Here is a 21,997-nt window from a genome sequence, read left to right on the forward strand (position 1 = left end):
ACTATGTCTCCCTAGCCTTAATGTCGTCATACCCTTTAACCCCCCAAAATTCTACTAATAGAAATCTATCTGAAGGAAACAATCAGAAATAGAGAAAAGATTTATGTGCAAAGATTGTCACTGTGCTGTTATTATAACATTAATAAATGGGAAATTTCATAAATAATGAAATTATTTGTTTTATTTATTCACTTGTCCAAAGAATCTTAATCTCTTCAGTAAAAATCTTCATGAGAATACTAATTCTTAAAACATTAATATAATGTGAGAAGTGATAAAATTTCACATGGTTCTAAAAACCATGAAGGATACCTCAGACTAAGTATCCCAACGGAGTATTGATAATCAAGAGATCAATGGAAGTAGGCTAGCTAATTGCACAAGGAGAAGGAGAGGGGCTTCTTTGGTGGCGCAGTGGTTGGGAGTCTGCCTGCCAATGCAGTGGGACATGGGTTCGGGCCCTGGTCCGGGAAGATCCCACATGCCGCGGAGCAACTAAGTCCATATGCCACAATTGCTGAGCCTGTGCTCTGGAGTCCGTGAGCCACAACTACTGAGCCTATGTGCCACAACTACTGAAGCCCACATACCTGGGGCCCGTGCTCCACAATTAGAGAAAGCCCCGCACAGCGGCGAAGACCCAACGCAGCCAAAAATAAATAAATAAAATAAATTAATTTAAAAAAAAAAAAAGAGAGGGAGGGACTTGGACATTCCAATGACAGAAGGGCAAGCTTCAATGATAAGAAGTTATACTAAATCATAAGCATATTCTGATGTCCATCTCTAAAATAAAATCAAACCGTATTGATAAACAACTCTAACACAACGATTGATACCAAAGAGATAAACTGGAATAAGAATATTATAAAGGTAGGTTTTGAGTTTACACTCATCAATAAGTAACTTGCTGGACTGAGGTTGCTTAACTTTCTGATAAGTACACAAATTCAGACTTCATCTTAGTTTCTCCATTTCCAGATACATCATATGCACTCAATACATATATTGAGTCAAACCAAATAGGGCCAGATTATTTTTTCCTCAGTCTTCTTAATAATCCATTTCAGCAAAATACATTGAATAGTTCAAACTACTTATTTATTTATTAAGATGACTGAAAACTCCTGATCAATCCCCAACAAATGAATATTTTTGTTGATAAAGCATTATACTGTATTGCTGTCAAGACTGGTTTAGGAAAAGAACACATCTTCAAACGGTAACTTTTATCGCGTTGATTGAAAGATAAGGAAAATGGAGTAAGATACCATTTGATTTCTGTATCATATATATTATCTTAAATTGGTCTAAGTAATTTGGTTCACGTCAAAATTGAGACAATTTTCACTATATATATTTTTTAATATTTAAAGGACTAAACAGCTTAATGGTCAAAAGAGTATATCTTACTTTTATCTTCAATATATTCATCCCAGTTAAACATGCTCACTGTCCTATTGAAAGTGGTACCATTCCCATCCAATGAGTTATTAAAGAAGGAAGTGATGTTTATCTCAAAGGAAGAATTATCTGGGGGCCATTGCAAACATTTGTTTCGCAGGTTGCCCATAAACAGCTGTAATCCTATTAGTGCAAACACGCTCAGACAGAACACAGTCAGGATCATTACATCTGAGAGCTTCTTCACTGACTGGATTAGGGCGCCCACGATGGTCTTCAGGCCTACACATAAAATCAAAGGGAGGAATTTAAATATACTATTCGACAGCTACTTCACAGACAAAAACATCATGAGCTTGTCCTGGAAAATAAAGATGTCATGCAGAATGCCAACAATATTAGTTTAATGTTTGTGATTGAATAACATTTTCATGAAAAGCCTGCTAGCCAGTGAAAATGAATGAAAGCAGAATTTGTACGTTCATTAGAAAACCGTGAATGGAAATAAACCAAAAGTGTATTTCCAAATACTCCTTAGAGCAAAAGAAATGGTTTTGTTATTCATGCTTAAACATCAACCTTGTATAAATTTTTTGCCTTTATTTGCAGATGTCTTACTCCCTAACCTCTTATTGATTTTATAAAAATCTATATGAATAAAGTAGTAAGAAATCTTGAAGTCACTGAGTTATGAGGTTATATATTTGTGAATTCTGCAAGCTTGAGTATGGGTTAAAAAAGGAAGACATCTGAAAACTGAGCCCCATGCAGCACTCATGCTATCCCTTGCTCTTTCATTTATCTGAAGTTAAGAAAATTACCAGTTTTAGACCTAACTGGTCAAATCTGCAGGTTTGAATGCCTTACAGTTTAGCTTCTATGCAGAAAGCTTGATGTTACAGGACGCAAACCATGTAGCCTGTTACTGCAAATGCCTCATGCAAAAACTTGTTAAACTCAAAGGCTGATTTAGAACAGATCATTTTAAAGAAAGCAACTAGTAAAAGCAAAGAATCAAATCCACCCAAAATATGATGTACTGATTCTTGCTTTTTTACAAATTTATTTGCAATAGGTGAGAAGCAACAAGGCTTACGCACAAAAGCTGTGATTGTAGCACCAATGCTGCTAAAGTCAGCCTCGGTGTTTAACCTAGCTCTCACCTGGAATGACTGAAATTGTTTTCAGTGCTCGGAGAACTCTGAATGTTCTCAACGCTGAGACATTGCCCAGGTCCACAAACTCTGTCACATATCTGTAATAGGGAGTTCACACACAAACACAATAACAGAACACAAGAAACAGTTGGAGATATAAGGGGCCTACCACCTTATACCAGTTTCTTCTTACCTGGAATTACAGAAATAGTTTTCAAAGCTCTCAAGACTCTGAAAGTTCGAAGAGCTGAAACATTGCCTAGGTTTACAAATTCTGTTACATACCTGTAGAATTAAATCAGAGTTATTCAGAATTTAGGGAAATCTAAGTCTAAGTTGGTCTTTCATCAAGATCTTTCAACTTCAATGAGTGTTGCCATCAGATTTCCCAATTAAGAGAAAAATGGCATTGTCATCAATCATAATCTCTGTTACTTGGGAAATTTATTTTATTGCTTTACAGCACTAATTGAAATCAAAGCCATGTAATTTACTATGATAGTCCCTAATTTCTCCAAAGTGCACAATCTGATTGGAAGAAAAATATCCTAAATTCACATAATAACCAAGAAAAATGCTTGATCTGTTAAGGTAAACCACCAAGGAGAAATACAGTGTAGGCTCCCACTAATGATTTACTCTTCCCGGATAGGAAATGTATTAAGATACTTACGCAAAAGTAATGACTGTGAAATCCAACCAATTCCACGGATCCCGTAGAAATGTGAAATCTTCTAAACAAAAGCCCCTTGCAAGTATTTTTATAAGTGATTCAAAAGTGTAAATTCCTGTAAAGGTGTACCTGAGAGAAAATAGCCAAGCCCACATTAAAGGTCTAGTAGGTAATTTACATGTACATATCTTAAAGGAGAAAAACAACAAATACAAATTAGAGGCTTCCATACAGTTCTATATTGGTCTCCCTATAATGTAGACCTTAGGTAGTACTTAAGGAAGAAAGAAACATTACATTCTGAAAGACATTCTCATTGACTATAAATGAGTATTGTACTTGCTACATTAATTCATTTGAAAGCCCAAATAATATGGTTCTATATGAAAATATTACCTGAAATACACTAGTTTTGGTTTAATTTAAGGAAATAGTTATTAACAAAAATAAATGAAGATTTTTTGTCTAATAAAATGTGCATCATTAACAGCAATGAAATATATACTAATAAAACATAGAAAGGTGATAGCCATGAGGAAAAGAACATACAAACTAGGTATAATTTTTATCATCAGATATTAGTAATCACTGATTACCTTTGAAAGAGTGTGAGACTCGTAAGGAAGATAAAGAGCTACAAATATTGGCAGTCATATCAGTGCAGTAATTGGAGCAACTTAATGAGCCAGTGCAAGCTTTGTCCTACAGAAAATCAGTGGTTGAAATGAACTTGAATCACTGTCTAACTGGTTTGTAGTAGCTAGTATGATTTGCTAAAGAAACTGATGAGGTCTCAAGATGTTAAATGCACATAAAGGGACAACAATATTGCAAGATTTTTTTTAAATCTTCTACTTACTCCACATTCTTTGTCCAGTCTGGAGGATTACTCATGGTCATAAATACACAGTTGGTAAGAATAGTACACATAATGAGCACATTGAATAAAGTAGAAGAATACCGTCAAGGAAGACAAAATTCAGTGGAAAATTTCACTTTCATACACCATTATGTCTTTCACCACCATGAAGTTTAGAACTCTTATGCCCTTATTATTTTATTATTGAGTTTGCTTTTTCCATTTCTGTAATTTTAACAACTCCATAACCAAGTCATGTCAGGCCAAGCCATCAATTATTTGGAGGCTACTTATGTGATTTTAGTAATGAAAAAGATTAAATGAAAAGAAATTAGCTTATTGGTAAGTAATTTATCAATTTAAGTTTTTTTCTTTCTTTAATGACAGACTCAACGACTGAAGTGCAAGCTCAGCACGTATGAAGACTCTGACAAAAATTCAACAAGAGAGTACCAGTAATTACAGTCGTCCCACAGTATGCGTGGGGGATTGGTTCCAGGACCTGCAGCGGATACCAGAATCCACGGATGCTCAAGTCCCATAGTGGGCCCTCTGTATCCATGGTTTCTGCATCCTCAGATTCAAGGAACCATGGATCCTGAACACTGTACACCACCTACTGTTGGTTGAACCTGCGAATGTAGAACCCATGGAAATGAAACCCATGGATGGGGAGGGCCGACTGTAACTGAATGCATTATAACTCCATCCTAAGGGTCATCTGAGTGGAATATCTTCAATAAAATTCTTTCTAAGTGGAATATATAATATACGGTGATTGCTCGTTAAATTCTGAATAGTAAGAGAAGATGGCTGGTGTTAGTACTGACATTTCTTGGGTTTGTAACTGTGGCCAAATTACTTATAATTTCCCTAAGCCTTGGTTCACTTTGCTATAAAAGGGAGAAAGAATAACCATTTCACAGGATTGCTGTCAGGATCAAATTAGTTAAAATATATTAAACCTCCTACAACTTAATGTGCCTTGTACATGGTAGATACTCAATAAATTACTTTCTTAATTTCCTAAATCATAGAGAACACTACTTATAAGAAACATGTGGTTTGTTTCACTCTACCCCACTTTGCCTGTGTAGACATAGCCAATGCAGTTCACTCTCCTTTATACTGAAAAACAGCAACAAAAGCTCTTTAAGAAAACTTTCAGTAGTAATACTTGAAATAACTTTCTTTCATAGTTAATAAAAAGCACAAGAAGGATTCAGCTGTACTTATGCAAAACAAGAGCTTTATCAATATAGATTTAGAAACTGTATAAAAATTCCAGTGAATAAATGCTATTAATATCACTTCTCACTCTTTATTTTTATTTATTTATTTTTTTTGCGGTACGCGGGCCTCTCACTGTTGTGGCCTCTCCCGTTGCGGAGCAACAGGCTCCAGACGCGCAGGCTCAGCGGCCACGGCTCACGGGCACAGCCGCTCCGCGGCACGTGGGATCCTCCTGGACCGGGGCACGAACCTGTGTCCCCTGCATCGGCAGGCGGACTCTCAACCACTGCGCCACCAGGGAAGCCCTCACTCTTTATTTTTATTATAAATCTTCACATTACTTACACATAGTAAAATATCAGCACGATTTTAAGTGTAGTAAAATAGAATAGTGTTGTGTTATCTATATGTTGTGTTATGTATTATGTGTTAATCTATAAAGGAAGCTTCTTTGCACCTGCAACTGACTTTAGTCAAAGCAATCATTGATTTTTCATTTTGACTGGCAGTGATGCAAGGCACATGCTTGATTCTCAGCTTGTTAAAATGCATCCACATGAAAACAGTCATAAGTGAATGGTGTGGATCAGCCACATGAGGGCACTACAACCTAGAGAACACAGAAAAACACCATTTCAAAGAAGAAACATTTTTCCTTTATTGCTACAAAGAAACAAAAAGTAAGACAAAATTAAAGACGACTTGCTATTAGTATATAAAACTAGAGGATCCTCTGTGTCTGTTAGGCTGCTAGGCTCTACTGGAGAAAATGACTCCCCTTGGTCGGTTGGCACCATTCAAAATACATGGTTCCCAGCCTCACCCACACTCAACACAGTCTAAATATTTCTCCACTTCACTGCACCTCCTACTCTGCAAAGACAATTCCAAATATTCTCCACTCTTCTCTGATCTCCAATCTTCTTCCTTCCCTCCCCATTTCAAACTCATGACCTTATTTCCTACTTCACTGAGAGAAGAGATAGGATCAGAATGCCATATCTTTACTTCCCACCCCCAAATTGACAAACCGCTCTGTAATAAGATCCTTTCCTCCTTCTTGTTTCAATGGGGGGAGTTTTCAATCCCTCTACTCATACTCTGGACACCTTCTACCTTTCCAGAACACTTCAGAAATCTCTTATCTCTTCCTTCTCTTACCTTTAACACTTCCCACTCTATCTACCTCTTCCTATCAGCACAAACTTGCTTAAGTCTCCTTATCTTGGAGGAAAAAAAGAAAATACTTTCCTATAACCCACAATCCTCTAACTACTTACTACTAACTACTTCTCTTTTCCATTTCACAGCCAAACTTCTTGGAAGAGATGTTTATCTTTACTTTCCCTCATTTATCTATCACATCCTTAGCCTACCAGTTTTCTTTCTAAATATGACAAACATCTTCATGTTTTGTCCCTGAAAACAAAAGAATAATTTTGAGTTCTTATTTGACTTGCTCTCTCAGCAGCATTTGACAAGCATGAATCTTCCCCCTTTCATTATGTTCTCTTATTTTTGCTTTCATGAAGTCCCAATCCCTTGATTTTTCATGTCTCATGGACAATTTTTTTGTACCCTTTGAAATGTTATATTTCCCTTTTTGAAAAGGACATCAGATATCCAAGTCATTTTTCCCTCTCCTGCTATATTTATCCTAGTAAAGCTCATCAACATACATAGCTCCAAGTACATTTACATGCCCACTGATCTCAAGTATTTCTCTCCAGACTAGCCCTCTCTTCCGAACTCAACTGTCCATGGTACCCAATTGTACATATTACATCTGCATTTATGTTTACTCATTTCATTGACACTTCAAATTTTTTCAGTTCTAAAACTAAACTAAAAATCTTTTCATCCTATTCCTCTGCTCCTCTAAGATACTGCCCCTTTGACATCTCTGTATCACAGAAAATGGCTCATGATCCAGTCAGGAACCTAGGAGTGATCTTGCATTTTTCTCTTCCTTAAACCTCCACATTCAACTTAACACCAAATATTGTCAATTCTACTTGCTATGCCTGGATTCAGTGAACTTTCCCCCCAATCCTCATATCACTACATAGCCCAGGTGTCCATCAAATCTAACCTAGATTACTGCAATTTCATCTAAACTGGTCTTTCTGAATCCATGTTTGACTCCTTTCAATCCTTTCTGCATACTGTACCAAATGACCTTTGTAAATGTAATTTCAATAGCTTTCCACTACCTTAGGATGGCGATCAAATATCTTACAAAGAGTGAAGAGTCTAGGAGACCTAGCTCCTCTCTAATTCTCCAGTTTCAGCTTCTTTACTCTTCATTCCACTCTCCCCAGTCCAATATTATTGCAATTGTTTTAGGTCATGGAATTAAATAAGCTCTTTTTCAAGTCAGGATCTTAGCAAATATCACCTCTTTTCCCTGGACGTGCTCTCTACTTCACCTAGCCAATTCCAACTTTTTCTCCAGCACTCAGATTAAAAGTTATTTTCAGTAAAATGCTGTGCACAATAGCACATTTCCTGATTAGGTCTATCAGTAATACATACTTGTAGCACCTGATACCATTCCTCCAATGACTAATTTTAACACTGATTTTTTTCTGCTAGGCAGTCAACTTCACAAGGGCCATGTCTATATTGTTCACCACCATACCCTTGCCATTTTGCAGTGTCCATTGACTATTGAATGATGTCAGTTCGGAAGATTGTTTATTACTAAGTGAAGTAAATTTTCCCTTTTTAATGATATATTTATTAATATGGATCAGAAATACAGCATGAAATTTGTTTTCACATATATCAAGTTCACAAGTTTCTACACTTTTTTTGAAAGAGAGAACACTGGATAAATATAAAGTGGAAATTGATAGCCTCATGAGATTTATGTCACATAACAGACTAAGCCATGGTTTTATGACCCTTAAAAATATTTACTCCTTATAATGATAAAAATTAAGTATATATAATAATGTAAAATATATATTCAAATATTAATAAATAATAGAAAGAGTGAATATTACCCAGTAAGTCAAAATTAATAAATCATTACACTCAAACTCGTGTTTTTCACATTGTATGACTATCATTTTAATAATAAAAATATGCTTAAGTTAAAGATCCTGACAGATGTTCAAAAAGGAAAGCAAATAAAACTATTTTGCTTTTAAACCAAATAAGAAATAACTAGAGTCAGGTTTTTATGCTATTAGTTTAATAGATAATCTCTAAATAGAGAGTTTCAAAACCCACTACTTTTTAAAATCACTATAAATGTATTTTATCAGTCACATATCTTTAAGATTCTCGGAGTTTGGTGAGTGATTGAAATAGTAGGATTTCAGATAATGATAACAAATATACAAATATGAAAAAAAATGTAGACATGGTATTGGTGATACCATACATTGAAAAAGTATAGAAACTCCATGTCAAGGTAGATTTCAAGGGGTTAGAATTAGTAACAAAATGCATATATTTATTTTCTAAATATATATTCCATGACATCAACTAAAGTACATTTTTCGAAAGAACAATGAATCCTAGAATAGTATTTCCTTAAGAGACTTTGTATATAAAATAAAATAGAGGTAGGTTAACCTCATATAATATCAGGAAAAAAAGGATTTTAAAATCTATTAATTTCTCTATACCAGGTATTAATAAAAATGTGTTAACCTTTTGATTGATACTAACCCGTCAGTTGGCAAGTCTAAAATATTTCCTATGTGTGTAAGATGAGGAAAGACTTCAAGTTTATACTGAACATGGTTTATGTAACTTTTGACATGGAAACTAGATGTCTACCCCTATATCCATGTAGGTAGGATGAAGCAGCATGAGTTTTAAAGTGATGAACTGTGGATCAGATGCATCCTTTACCAAACACATGGGCTTCAGCAAGTTAATTCTTTAAGGCTCAGTTTTCTTGTGTAAATGCAGATAAGAGTCCTAATACTTTTCTTAGAGGATACAATCATTTTTATTACTATTAATCATTTGTTTATTTAACATAAAAATGTAGGGCGGTTCTTTGTTATTCTTTTTTTCCTTTGTTATTCTTAAGGAGAAGACATCGTTTGTTCTGTCCAGGGGCTTTGTAATAATACATAATATCCAGAGAAGTTGCAGAGAAATTGTCAACTTAAAATATATATGAACTAGAGGTAGAAGATAGTTTTATGTAAGAGGTTTTCTAACATAAAAATGGAGAATTCAAAGCAAAGTAAGACAGGCCTCTTTCTACATATTGATGCATATTTGTGAGACAGCAGAAATATTGACTAAATGTCACATATATATGTGACACACACATGTTAACTCTTGAGTTGTTTAATTTTGTTATTAACAAATTCCTAACTATGTGATAACTTTTGAGCATTAAAGCAGGAAAAATAGAAATCATAAGCTGTTTACCCTCCTTTCCCTTAGACCTATATAATTTTGTGGTTTTGATTTCTACATAGATGAAAACCGTGATTTTTTAATCTACATAGATACCATATAATTTTGGGATGAGCTAAAAAGCTCGCTTCCTATTTAATGAAATAGTAAGTTGGAGCCACTGAAAATAACCTTTGAAATACACAGAGACAGAGATACTGGCAATGCCCCCAGTACATTATTTATACCCGAGGGTTCAGAAATCAGTTTTCTTCTGTTAGATGGAAATTGCAAAAGACCTAATCTGAAGTTTTAGCTCTGCCACTTATATAAAATGTAGTCTTAGAAAAAGACTAAACGTGTGGGCTTCAATGAACTCACCTGCAAAATGAGAAGGCTGGAACTGACCACATTATGTTTTGGTCGATTAACAGCTCCTAACTCTGGTGCTGTATAAACATTTTGTTTGCAAAATCAAGCCTCAAGACAGTAGAGATTTGTACAGAATTCTTTGTGGAATTCCTTAAACAATATGAGAGTGTTCCTTTGCTAATCTTGCAGCAGCTGCTCCTAGAATTGTAGCTACTACTACCAACAATAGCTGTCCCGGCTACCAGTTATCATGTTCCTACCAAGTGTTAGTCATGGTGTCAGGTACTTATGTAGTTATTACTGATGTATATATAACGATTGCAATTTTATAGATGGAGAAACTGAGATTCAAAACAGATGGAGTAACTTGGCCCAAGGTCATGGAGCCAGTAAGTAAATCTCAGAGGTGGGGGTTGAATCCAGGTTTTCTGAAACCAAAAGCTGTGTATTTTCCTACCACTTATGAATGATAGGTAGTTCTGCATTATTGTGTGATTTGGAGTGTTTCAGGTCTTTGCCATCACTTTAAATACCATCCATACACTGACATCTCTCAGTTATACCTCCAGCCCAACCCTTTTCTGAACTCCAGACTTGTATTTCCATTTAACTTCTCAACTCCTCCATTGAATATCTAATAGACCCCTCAGAAAAAAAAATATGTTCAAATCCACACTTTTGATTTTACCCAGCATATCCCTCCACCTAATGTTGTCCCAAGCTCAAGTAACTGCATTTTTCTTTCTTGACCAGACTAAACACTTGGAGTCTTCCTTAGCTCTGCTCATTTCCTCACACCCCATGTCCAACTGCTCAGCATATCCCGTTCAGCTCTTCTGAAAAACACATCTGAATTTGATGACATCTGCTACCCTCATTGTTTCCACCAAAGGCCAAGCCACCGGCGTCCCCTGCCTTCATAATGGCAGTAAGCCCCCAATCTATCTTCTTGCTTCCATTCTTTCCCCCCAGGCAGCCTGTTCTCCACGCAGCAGCCAGAGTGATCTTTCTCAAATTTGAGTCAGGTGATGACACTCTTCTGCTGAAAACCCTCCAGTCATCTCTCCCCATCTCATGCAGCATAAATTTGGTGTCTTCACCACAGCCTACAACTTCAGCTCCGACCTTCACTCTCACTGACCTCAGCCTCTCCTACTCTCTGCCTTTCCCACTCTCCTCCAGGCACTCTGGGCTCGTGGCTGATTCTAGAGCACACCAGGAACACTTCCACTTTTATCCTTTGCCTTCATATTTGCTATTCCCTTTTCCCCTCAGATTTCCATGTCTCACTCCCTCACTTCCTTTGGCTCTCTATTCAAATGCTATTTTTTTCAGAGAGGACTTCCCTGATCATATGATTTAAAACAGGACCTTGCCACTCTTCTCTTTTTACACTGCTTTATTTTTCTTAATAGCACTTATCACTAGCTGATTTATTTTTATTATCTCTCTCCTCTCAAACACACACATACACATGAATGTAACCACATGCGAGCAGGGACTAGGTTTGGCTCTATGTTGCATCCCAGTGTCTAGAAGAACATCTGCCACACAGTAGGTACTTAGTAAATATTTGCAAATGAACAAATGAATGAGTAACAAATGCAAAGTAAAGGAGAGTGTGCGTATTAAAGTAAAATAATAAAAACTGACATGCAACACATTGAAAATTCTGATAGGGAATTTTAGGAATATGGATTATTTTTTACTTGTTTACTATCTAGAAAATATAACCATATTTTATTTAACTATTGAAACAAGGTAATGGGCACATCAACAGCATTTTCAGTTTTCAAAATATACCCTGACAAAAATATAGTAAGCTAAGATTTTTCTGCCAAAATCAAGAAACAAAGCTAATTTGATATGCAACAGCTCCTAATGAAGATAACAACTCTTTAAGAAATAAGTCAGGATTTTCGGTGGAAATAGAGATACCAATCTAGGTTTAAGATACAAATTTCTTGATTGTGACTGGCCATATTCTGGATTATAAACTAATGATAATAAATACACAACAACCTCTTAACTGTGCCCAAGACCCACCATTACCAACCCCAAGCATTGTTATCTTATAGCAAAAGATACTTGAAGTCAGAAAACCAGGATTTGAGCTTAGGATTTGCGTTGTGAGGAATAAGACAAAATAATTGGGAAAATCACCTGCAAACTGTACAGTATTATTTACATCAAAGTTTACGAGGATCTCTAGGCAAATGTGCCTTATCACCAAAAGACTGAAGAATGTGTCTATCAGTCTACCTGCCTTTTCTCATATCTCTACTCCAAGGTGAGATATCTGAAATATAGTATTTTAATTCAGGCAATCAGAGATTTTTAAAAATCTACTTTTTCTACGTTGGAAGAAATCTGTAACTATATGCCATTTGTAAGGTTCTGGGAGAGTCAACCGTTCAGTTTGGCAAGTCTTAGATTTACCTGGCTGCCTTCACATTTCAACTTGCACCACTGCAGGCCTCCTAACAACTTTGCCCCTTGGAGGTTTTCTTTTTTACTGGGAAGCAAGTGCAAACCTTCAAATTAAATTGTATCTTGATTCCTGAATAGCCCCCACCATAAACTCGGTCCTCAATGCCCAGAGTCTTTGATCAGAACTTCTAAAACTGCTCTCATGCTCTACCACTGGAAGTCTCTTTTCCCAGACGGCATTAAGTTAGGGCTCCTGGGTCTCCTAATATAGAATTTTTTGGAGTGGAGATTATAGATTTTCAAAAAAAATACTATCTCCCCACAAAAGTTTTAAAACAACAAAAACAACAAAAAATCCTGCCTTTTCCTTTAACATTGGGCTTTCTTAATTTTATTTCATCATTCAGTTTCGAGAAAAATAGATTTTTCTGACCTCTTCAAACCTTCCATTTTGTCAATTGTTTTGCATCTAATTATTTAACCTCTTGACTCATTTGTCACTTATTTATTCAATATGTACTCTCTCAGTATTTACTATGAACAGAGCATTGGGCTAAGTCTGAATTTTCCACATAATTTCATGTATAAATTGTGATTATATAGGGATGTACAATTATTTTTAAATATAATAAATAATTTATGGAAAGATTTATTCAGTGCCCAGATTATAAATACTCAAACATAATAATGGACCATAATTTATAGTTCAAGAGACTCAAATCTAAATCTCAGTTTCATTATTCATTCCTAAAGCTAACTCAAAGCATTTTTTCTCCCTGTACAACTGGGTTCTCTTACTTGAAAAACAGAAGTAAGGAATCATTATTGCTTAAAAAAAACTCACAAGAAATTATTAAATGTTAAAACATGAAATTAAAATATGCTGACGTCTATGCAAAACTGGGGGCGGGGGTGAAAAAGGAATGACCTAGAGGTTAAAAGGAAACTGAATTCCAGAATGCCACGCTTCTAAAGACATCATTTGCCACAATGCCAGGCAAGTCTGGGGACATGCTTTACAGCCCCTCCACCCAGAAATTAGATGACTTCCCTGTACCAAGCTTATCCCATCTCTTGAATTCCTTATCTTTTCTAATTCCCTACCATATCTAATTCAAATATTTTCTGGGCCTGCTAGAGGAAGTTAAGTTTTTACTTTGTAAGCCTTAAAGCCAAGCCCTGGGCTGACCATGTTGTAAATTGCAGGCAATGACTCTTTCTAATTAGGAAACAAAATTTAAAGTTGTCCTACCTGAGACTTTGCTTAACTTTCAGTTTCCCCCTTCCTTACCTCTAGTTCCTGATATATATCAGTTCCTCATCCCAAGGCTTCTGTGCGCTTCCTGTAAACGCCTCTGCGCAGCACAGCCAGTCTTGCAAACCTCTGCTTCCTTGGTTGTTGCAGGGCTGGCTGTCAGCCAGATCACTGTCCCTGGCCTGGAATAAAACTTCTCATTCACAACTACTCTATTTACCTTCAGGAGTAAATCAAATCACCATCTCCCACCAAGGCGTCATCAATCCCATCTCTAGGAAGTAGATACTTAATGAGGAGAATGAAGCATGAAATGAGGATATATATGTATAAATAGAAATTAAACCTTTGGAAAGAGATAATTGTAGCAGGACCTGAGACTTGAATAAAACATAGGAACAAGTGACCCAAAAAAGTGACATTTGAAAGGTTAATGTGTATTCCATCACAATTATAAACATTTATAACTCAAAGCTTTCAAATGCTAAAATGAAAAGCAGAAAGTAGTAAAATTCAGATGAAAAAGATATAAAATTGTATAATTCAGATTATGCATATATTTTCCAAATGTAAAGTAGTGAAGAAAATTAACTCACAGAATTTACCCATTATATAGATAACCTTGTAAAATTTGAAGACTTATAAAAGGAAAGCCTGGTAATACTGTCAAAATTAATGAAGAAGTCTTGGATGTAGTAGGCAATTCAGAGGGAGAAGAGGAGGAAAGAAGAAAGAAAGAAGTAGTAAGTCAGGGAAAGAAGAAATACTTGGAAGATGGGGCAAAGTGTTTCACTTACCTATGATCCCATTTTGCAATAATGCGAACTGTTGAGTAAGAGGGAAAAAGAAAGAAAGAGCACATAACATTGCCAACCATGCATATTTCTGAAAAATTCCCAACTCAATAAGTCAGTCAAAGAGCAAAATCATATTAAATGACTATTTGAAAAAAGGATATGAATGTACCAAAATCTTAATAGCTAATTTTCTAATAGGGTTGAAGGGAGTTAAAATGTACAGGGCAGGGGTGGCACTGAATCGAGAGATTGCTTTCCCTTTATTCAATACTATAAACGTCTGAAAAAGAAAACAAACACATAAAACAGAATTTAGAATCTTAGTATTAAAATTAAGAATATTTTAAGAAAAAAGTGAGACAACTTTTTAGAAATATTGTCTTATAAAATATAATAATATACTAATTACCAACATATGACATGATGCTGTGTGCTTTCTCTTTCTGAGCCCTATAAACTCTCCTAAATTTCGTAAGTGATATGAGGATTTAAGAACATAAAGAAAATCTGTAGTCACTGCCATAGGAATACTTAGCATCCTTATCAAGTTTTAATATCAGTATTTTAAAACTGTAATTATAATCCACAAAGAGCTCAAAAATGAGGCTTTGATTCGTTTTCCAGTTAGATAAAAATTTTCTCAGAGGAACTTCAGGGTTTTCCAGAGGTGTTGTTTGATCACACTCTTTTTTGGGCACTTAAAAGCCACCTGCTTTTATTTCTTCTGGGGGGAGCCTTGGAATGGGCAAAGTTTATGGTGTGAAGGAATAAACCTGCTGAAGATCAAAGTACCTTATGCAGAGCTAGATATTGTAAAGAGGAATTTGGATACTACTCCTGGAAATATTTTTAATGCATAAAAAAATATACTCCTTGTCTTAACTTTCTGCTTCACCACACTGTAAGGTAAACAGACTTTTGCCCTTCCTCATTTCCCCCACTGCAGGATGCCCCTTCAGTTCTCTGCCTGTCCTGGACATGGGTTCAAATGAGTGCTTCCAAAAGGCTTCTAGGGTAATGGGGCCATTACATGGTCAAGCCTACCTAGTACCCTAATGATACTTCAGGCAGAGGGGACGAGGCGCAACATTCTTCACCTGACATCCCTGGCCCTAGCCCGGAAGCAATTAGGAAGTAGGGGAAGTAAAGGCAACTTGACTAAGAACTCACTTTCTTATTGATATAGTAGGGGTCCAGGTCCTCCAGGGGCTCTGACACCATCTCTGGAGGAATGTCTCCATAAATAAATGGAAGGGATTTTCCTGCTTCCAAGTCACTATTTGGCTTTGGGCCATTTTCATCATCTTCATCCTTGCGTTCTTGTTTGGGTCTCTTAGCTTTCTCTTCTGCAATGCGTTGCTCAATAGCAGCAAGGGATTCCCTGGTAAAGAAGCGGAAGCTGTCAGGTCCTGGCGGTACCAGCACTGATTGTGCCATCTTTTCATCCTGCTCCTTTAATCACTGTTTAGCTCCTTGCATAAGAAAGTGCTATGGAAACGAGAGAGAGAGAGAGAGAGAGAGAGAGAGAGAGAGAGAGAGAGAGAGAAAGAGAGAGACAGAGAGAGACAGAGAGAGGGAAAAAAAGCAACGGTCATTAGGATAAAACGCGACTGTAGCCAATTACATGATACTGAGATAAAATATATAAACCAAGCTATCTGTAATATTTTACTAAGGAAGCTGCACTTGGCACTCGGGGGATTCTCCTGCGTGCATTCATCTGCTTGCATGGAGATCTATCTTTCACATTCAGTAGGTGTCTATGAGGTAATCTAATCTCCCACTCCCAAAATGTTTTAAGTGAAAATATCCAACTCAGAGCTCAGAAATGGAGAATACTGGTTTGTGCTTGCTGTTTCATTTGTGTGAATATTTTGGCAGCCATCTTTTTCAGCATCCCTTCTGAAAAAAATATCCGAGATCCATAACAAGAGATGAATAATTACCAAAAATTGCAGAACCTGGGCTGTGCAAAGATCTTGCATGTGTCTCTCCATTTTTTTCCATGTTCCCTTTGGCCTACTTTTCCACCTCAAAGAGCTTATTCAAAATCAACGCACCTGGTAAAGAGCTCTGGAAATCCTGAAATGCCAGGCTGTGGAAACATAGGTAGATACTGCTTGAAAGCAAGGGAGCGGGAAGGAGCAGGGAATGCCGGATTGCATTTGGAACTGCTCGGAAGCTGCACAGGAAGGGACCCAGCTCCTGCCAAACCAGGCAGGAAGTCACCCACGTCAAGAGGTCTGGAGCTTGGACCCCCTGGTTTAGCAACCTGCTGCTAGCTAGTGTAATTGCTTCTTAGATTAACAAATTTGCAGTACCTTTGGAAATACTGTAGAGATAGCTCATTTTCTCAAACAGTGCCCATTTCTTAAGAATCCACGTAGCAGATTTGGACTTGAAAAAAACAGTAAGTTTAAGATAGTTTATCTTTTACATGAACTCCTATTATGCTGGTCTTTGTGATAACATAAATGGAGTTTTACTGTATTCTAATCATATTTTACTGGGCTAACATATATAGCTGAAGAGAGCACACCAATCATTTCAAACGTTATCTCTGAATCAGTGGCAAGAGTTTCTATGTTTTTTGAAATAATACAACCAAAATCTTGACTCCAGAATGCCATCTATATACAATCACTTATCTGTTTTTCCTTCTTTTTAAAATATCAATCCATTTTAACCCTTACCCTACAGGAATGAAAATTACCATTTAATTACATGAGGTGCATTTTCTAAAAGTAAAATTCATTCACATCCAGATCATTTCTGTAGATATGCTAGATCAAACAGGGAAATCTAAAATAAAATAAGTTACTGTACCATTTCCACATTTTTTTTTTTGAAGTAGACCAGGACCTTTCAGCCACCAGCTAGAAGACTGCCCTCTCAGTATCACAGAGCCTCCAATACATCCCTCATTTTCCTCACCCATCCCCAGAGACCCTTAGGCCTAGTGACAGGCATAGGCATGAAGAAGGTCCCTGCACACTTCAAGGAGGAACCTGCCATGCCTGGATGCTCTAATAGAAGAGACATGCTAAAACATGCAGACAGCAGCTTCAAAATGAAAGTGGTCCTCTGCAGATTCCCCCAAGGATTCTACTGTAAAGGTAAAGAAGCATCACAGAGAATAAGCATAATAAGAATATTAAAACATTACCCCTGCAGAATCTTTTACACCCAGAGTTTAGGATTGATAAGCTGGCACCAAGAAGACTGCAGCTAAAATTCCATCATGCTTTTTTTCTTTTTTTCATTTTTTTTTAATTCTCCTTCAAAGACCACACCTAACTTCCTGTGAAAGGATTCTGGTAACTGAAGTAAGAACAGGCATTTCCTGTGCGGGGACTACAAAATGGCATTATTATAACTACCACTAGAGGGCGGGGAACTGTGAAGAGAAACCCCTCAGTGTACACACAGAAGCATGTTTGAAGCAGCCCAAAGCTCTCAGTAATGGAGCTCTAATCTTCTACAAGCTTTTCTTAGAACAGAACATTAAGACTTAGCTGGTTTGAATTACTAATTTTGTTAACTGATAATGCTTCCATTCATGCTTTTTATTTGCTAAGCCAAACTGAATCGACACAAATAACTCAAAGTAAAAAGAAAGTAAATAAAGAAGGGTTAAAAATAAAAACTCATAAAACAGCAATTATATTAATGAAAGTCTTACATACATGAGCTTTAACATTAGCCTCAGCCCCAGAGTATCTGAAATCCAATAAAGGGCTTTGATAGTTAAACAAAGAGGTGGCCTTTGTGCTATCTAAGTTAACTTTCCCTAGAAATAAAACTAAACTAATGGGACACCAATATTATTTTATCTCTAATTTAAGCAGCTGAAAAGCAGCCAGAAAAAAATGAAAGCCAGTGAGATACTAGATGCCAATACTTAGATTAATAACATAGTTAAGATTTGCAGGCTAACTATGTGCCTGTCACTGACCGGGCTGAGTCTGTATGCACTACATCATTTCATCCTCTCCGTAACTCCATCAGATAAAGGCTTTCATGATCCTTATTTGAAAACTGAAGAAAGGAAGTACACTGAGGTTAGGAAAAGTTACCTAAGATCACACAGGCAGGATTCAAACTTAAAATCTGTGAGCTTTATTCAGCCATAAACAAAACAAAAACAAAGAATAAAAACACCTCATATAACTAAATCCTAAAATAAAGATTAAATAAAAATCAGTAAGTGGCATCAATTATAATCAGAAACAGTCATAATGATTAAGTCAATATATTTTTCACATATTTTCTAGCTTCACCATTTTCATTAGAAAAGGTATTTGATTGAAACAAGCAAGAATAAGATATAGCCAAAAAGAATTTTTTAATTCATTCTAGCATGTCTGTTTTGGTTATAGAAGCAAAAGAATGACCCAAAGTGGCTTAGGTAAGAGAAAGAAAGAAAGGAAGAAAGGAAGAAAGAAAGAAAGAGAGAGAGAGAGAGAGAAAGGAAGGAAGGAAGGAGGGAGGGAGGGAGGGAAGGAAGGAAGGAAGAAAGGAAGGAAGGAAGAAAGGAAGAAAAGAAAGGAAGAAAGAAAGAAAGAAAAAGAAAAAGAAAAAGAAAAAGAAAAGGAGGAAGGGAGGAAGGAAAAAAAAAAAAAGAAAGAAAGGAAAGCAACATGGGAATTCATTGTCAAGGTTTATTGTTTAGGGCTAGCTATAGGCATGCCCAATTGATGTTACCAGCACCTAATCATACTGCATCCTTTGGCTCTGACTTCTATGGTGATAGCTTTTCATTCCTCATTGTAGTAAGATGCTATAGCATCTCTGGCCTCCCAATCTCCCAGATTTAAATCCAATCGGAACAAAGACCCAGAAAAACTCTCAGCACATCTCACTGGCTTCAGTTGGGTCACATGCTCATTCTGAAGTAATCAGGCTGTCCAGGGTGATGCAATGCTTTGTGCTTTGATTGGCTTCTCCTAAGCCAATGCCTCATCCTGGACTAGGGAGGAAATCCTACTTGAAACCTATGAACAGTCAGGGTTGTGGAATCACTCAGTAACAGGAACACACCAAGCTATGTGCATTTACATTAATTGTAGGGTCACCCCTTTCTCTCCCATTGATCCTAGCCAGTGAATGTGTCTTAGGATATTTAAAATGGTGAACACAAAATATTTTACCAAAACATCCAAGACATACGATGAACAACACCTGATTTCCCAGGATGACGTTTCCAGAAGTCAACATATTAGTTTTTCTTGCATTTGCCCTGACCCTTGTTAACATCATGCTGACATTTTATGAGAATGCTAAATGACATATGTTACATGGTTTTTAAATTTCATTCAGTTGTACTACTTTTCAGACAGAAGATTTTGTATTACAACTTTTAAGGCCAGACACTATATTTGGAAGACCCATAAATAATGGGAAAGGCAAGCAATATAATTTTAAGTGGTTGGAAAGAATATTAAGAATTGGATTTCTAAATTCCAATGACATTTCTGTTTTCCTTTCAATGTCTTGTTTTTAAAATTTGTCTCACTTATAAAAGAGGAACATTAATTTTCTAAATTAAAATATAAAAGAAAAATTAACGATATTATTACACATGCTGATATCTACAAAAAGTTGTATTACAGTGATATGAAAGAGCAATAACAAAACAAAGAAATAATAGTATATGACTCAATTCCTTTCCACAAAGATTCACATTTATATTAATAAGTACTCTAAAATTAAATTTATACTAAGAAAATTAGTGGCTTATTACATTTTATGGATAAGGAAATAACTATAAAATAGTTTATAATTGATGATTGTGGATAAGTGCTCAAAAACCTTAGACGATTTTGTACCTAAGAGTTAAGAAAGCTGAGAAAGACTAAGGAATATCTTTTTCTGAAAGTGATCTTTTAATCCTATTTTACAATTGTAATTTTTAATTTTCTTCAGCACATTAAAGTAATACTGGAAACATAAGCTAAGGGAAGATTTGCTAAGTATTACCTGGAGATTTATTTTCTGTATTTTCTAGTTTCCTTAATCTATAGGTTTGACTCTATTTTCTCATGAACTTTTTGATCGTCACTTACTGTGTTTTTGCATATCCTTCTTCCTTTAACCTTGATCCACTAGCTCATTTCCGTAACTAACAATTTCCGTAAGAGTGAAAAAGTTCTGAACTACCAGACTTACATGTTTTCTCACTACAGATTAGAAAAAGAGCATAACAGAAAATAAAAGACATATGCTCAGTACGTACTGTTCAGATAAAATGTCATTTTTCTTTAAATGCTAGTTTTAGTTACAACACTTTTTAAAAACCTTATTTTCAATATTTTATAATCATATGATATTTGTTGAGCAACACTCTTTATAGAAGTATAGATATTCCTTTAAATGACTGTTATCTTTTTAAACACATTTTGTTTTTCTTTAACAGAGATGTACTCCAGTGCTATCATTATCCCTGGGAAATATCATTCAAGGTAACAATAATCACTTTCATCAAATTTCCTGGGAAAAAATAAATTATATATGAAACATGCCTCCATTTTTATACAAGCATTTTCATTTTATTGCAGGTAGGGTGGCAACTTGTTTCTACATCCTTTCTTTATCTTCAGATATATTAAATGCATGTTCACATCCGTGAAATACTTCAACCCTGCCAAAATAACTTATCAACTGGAAGTTCACCTCTAATCTGATTACATACTAGTTTGTTTTTGATGGATCGATCATACTAGAATCATTGAATTCTACTTCTGGATCTTAAGAGTCAACTAAGGAAGGAAATTTCCTAAGGTATGGTCCTCCCCATGAGAGTGAGACAGTTCCATGTTCTCCAAAGGCTTGAATATTTCCAGCTCAGTTTTCTTCCTTCCTTCTGTTTCACTGAGGATTGCTACCTAAAACTGTCCCCCTCAGCCCTCATCCTTTTTTATAGGGGACAAAAAAGTGGCCTCTAACCTCATAAGTGGGATAGTAAATCTGAATGTCTGGGCATCTTCCCCAGGAGAGAATAATCAGGCAGAGCCAGGAGCAGGTCTTTGGAATGAAAAACGATACTCAAAAGATAGCTACATTCCAAAGTGTCCTAGATACAAAATTTGTGCATGCCTGTGTGTGTGTGTGTGTGTGTGTGCGTGTGCGCACATGTGTGTGCCTCAGAGAGACAAAGAACTAGAAATGAGAATGAGTGCGTAAGAGACCATGGATTTGTTTCTTCACATCATGTTAGCATGACCTAAATTCTGGCACTCTACCTGGTTCTTGCTATTAGTTGCCACATTTAATTCTTGTAATATTTTGTGAAGGAAGTAGTATTGTGGTCACTTTTCTAATGTGATGGTGATCCAGGCTTACATAGGCTGTGTAACCTGACATGGTCACACAGAGCCAGCATTTAAACTCACATGTGTCTGATTCCAAATTCAAATATACTTCATTGTCCCATTTTGCCTCAGGAGTGAG

The 21,997-nt window shown here is 36.1% G+C and overlaps 1 protein-coding gene across 3 annotated transcripts in view; it reads right to left on the bottom strand.

Annotated features, from left to right (window-relative positions):
• SCN2A (sodium voltage-gated channel alpha subunit 2) overlaps positions 1-21,997 on the bottom strand; it is a 149,544-nt gene that overhangs the window by 76,551 nt on the left and 50,996 nt on the right. The window contains exons 1-7 of one of the 3 annotated variants that reach the window (XM_029224987.1): positions 17,715-17,996; positions 15,719-16,036; positions 14,710-14,828; positions 4,094-4,183; positions 3,235-3,363; positions 2,568-2,659; positions 1,414-1,686 (exon numbers count right to left, since the gene is read on the bottom strand). In XM_029224987.1, the coding sequence (XP_029080820.1) occupies positions 1,414-1,686; positions 2,568-2,659; positions 3,235-3,363; positions 4,094-4,183; positions 14,710-14,828; positions 15,719-15,985 (970 nt within the window). In that variant the 5' untranslated portion in view covers positions 15,986-16,036; positions 17,715-17,996. Of the gene's footprint in view, positions 1-1,413; positions 1,687-2,567; positions 2,660-2,754; positions 2,847-3,234; positions 3,364-4,093; positions 4,184-14,709; positions 14,829-15,718; positions 16,037-17,714; positions 17,997-21,997 lie in introns of those variants that run through there. The other 2 variants (XM_029224989.1, XM_029224988.1) reach the window with 2 other exon arrangements.

This window comes from Monodon monoceros, unplaced genomic scaffold (assembly GCF_005190385.1).
Source record: "Monodon monoceros isolate NGI ecotype Baffin Bay Population unplaced genomic scaffold, NGI_Narwhal_1 Super_Scaffold_16, whole genome shotgun sequence".
Taxonomy (NCBI): Eukaryota; Metazoa; Chordata; class Mammalia; order Artiodactyla; family Monodontidae; genus Monodon; species Monodon monoceros.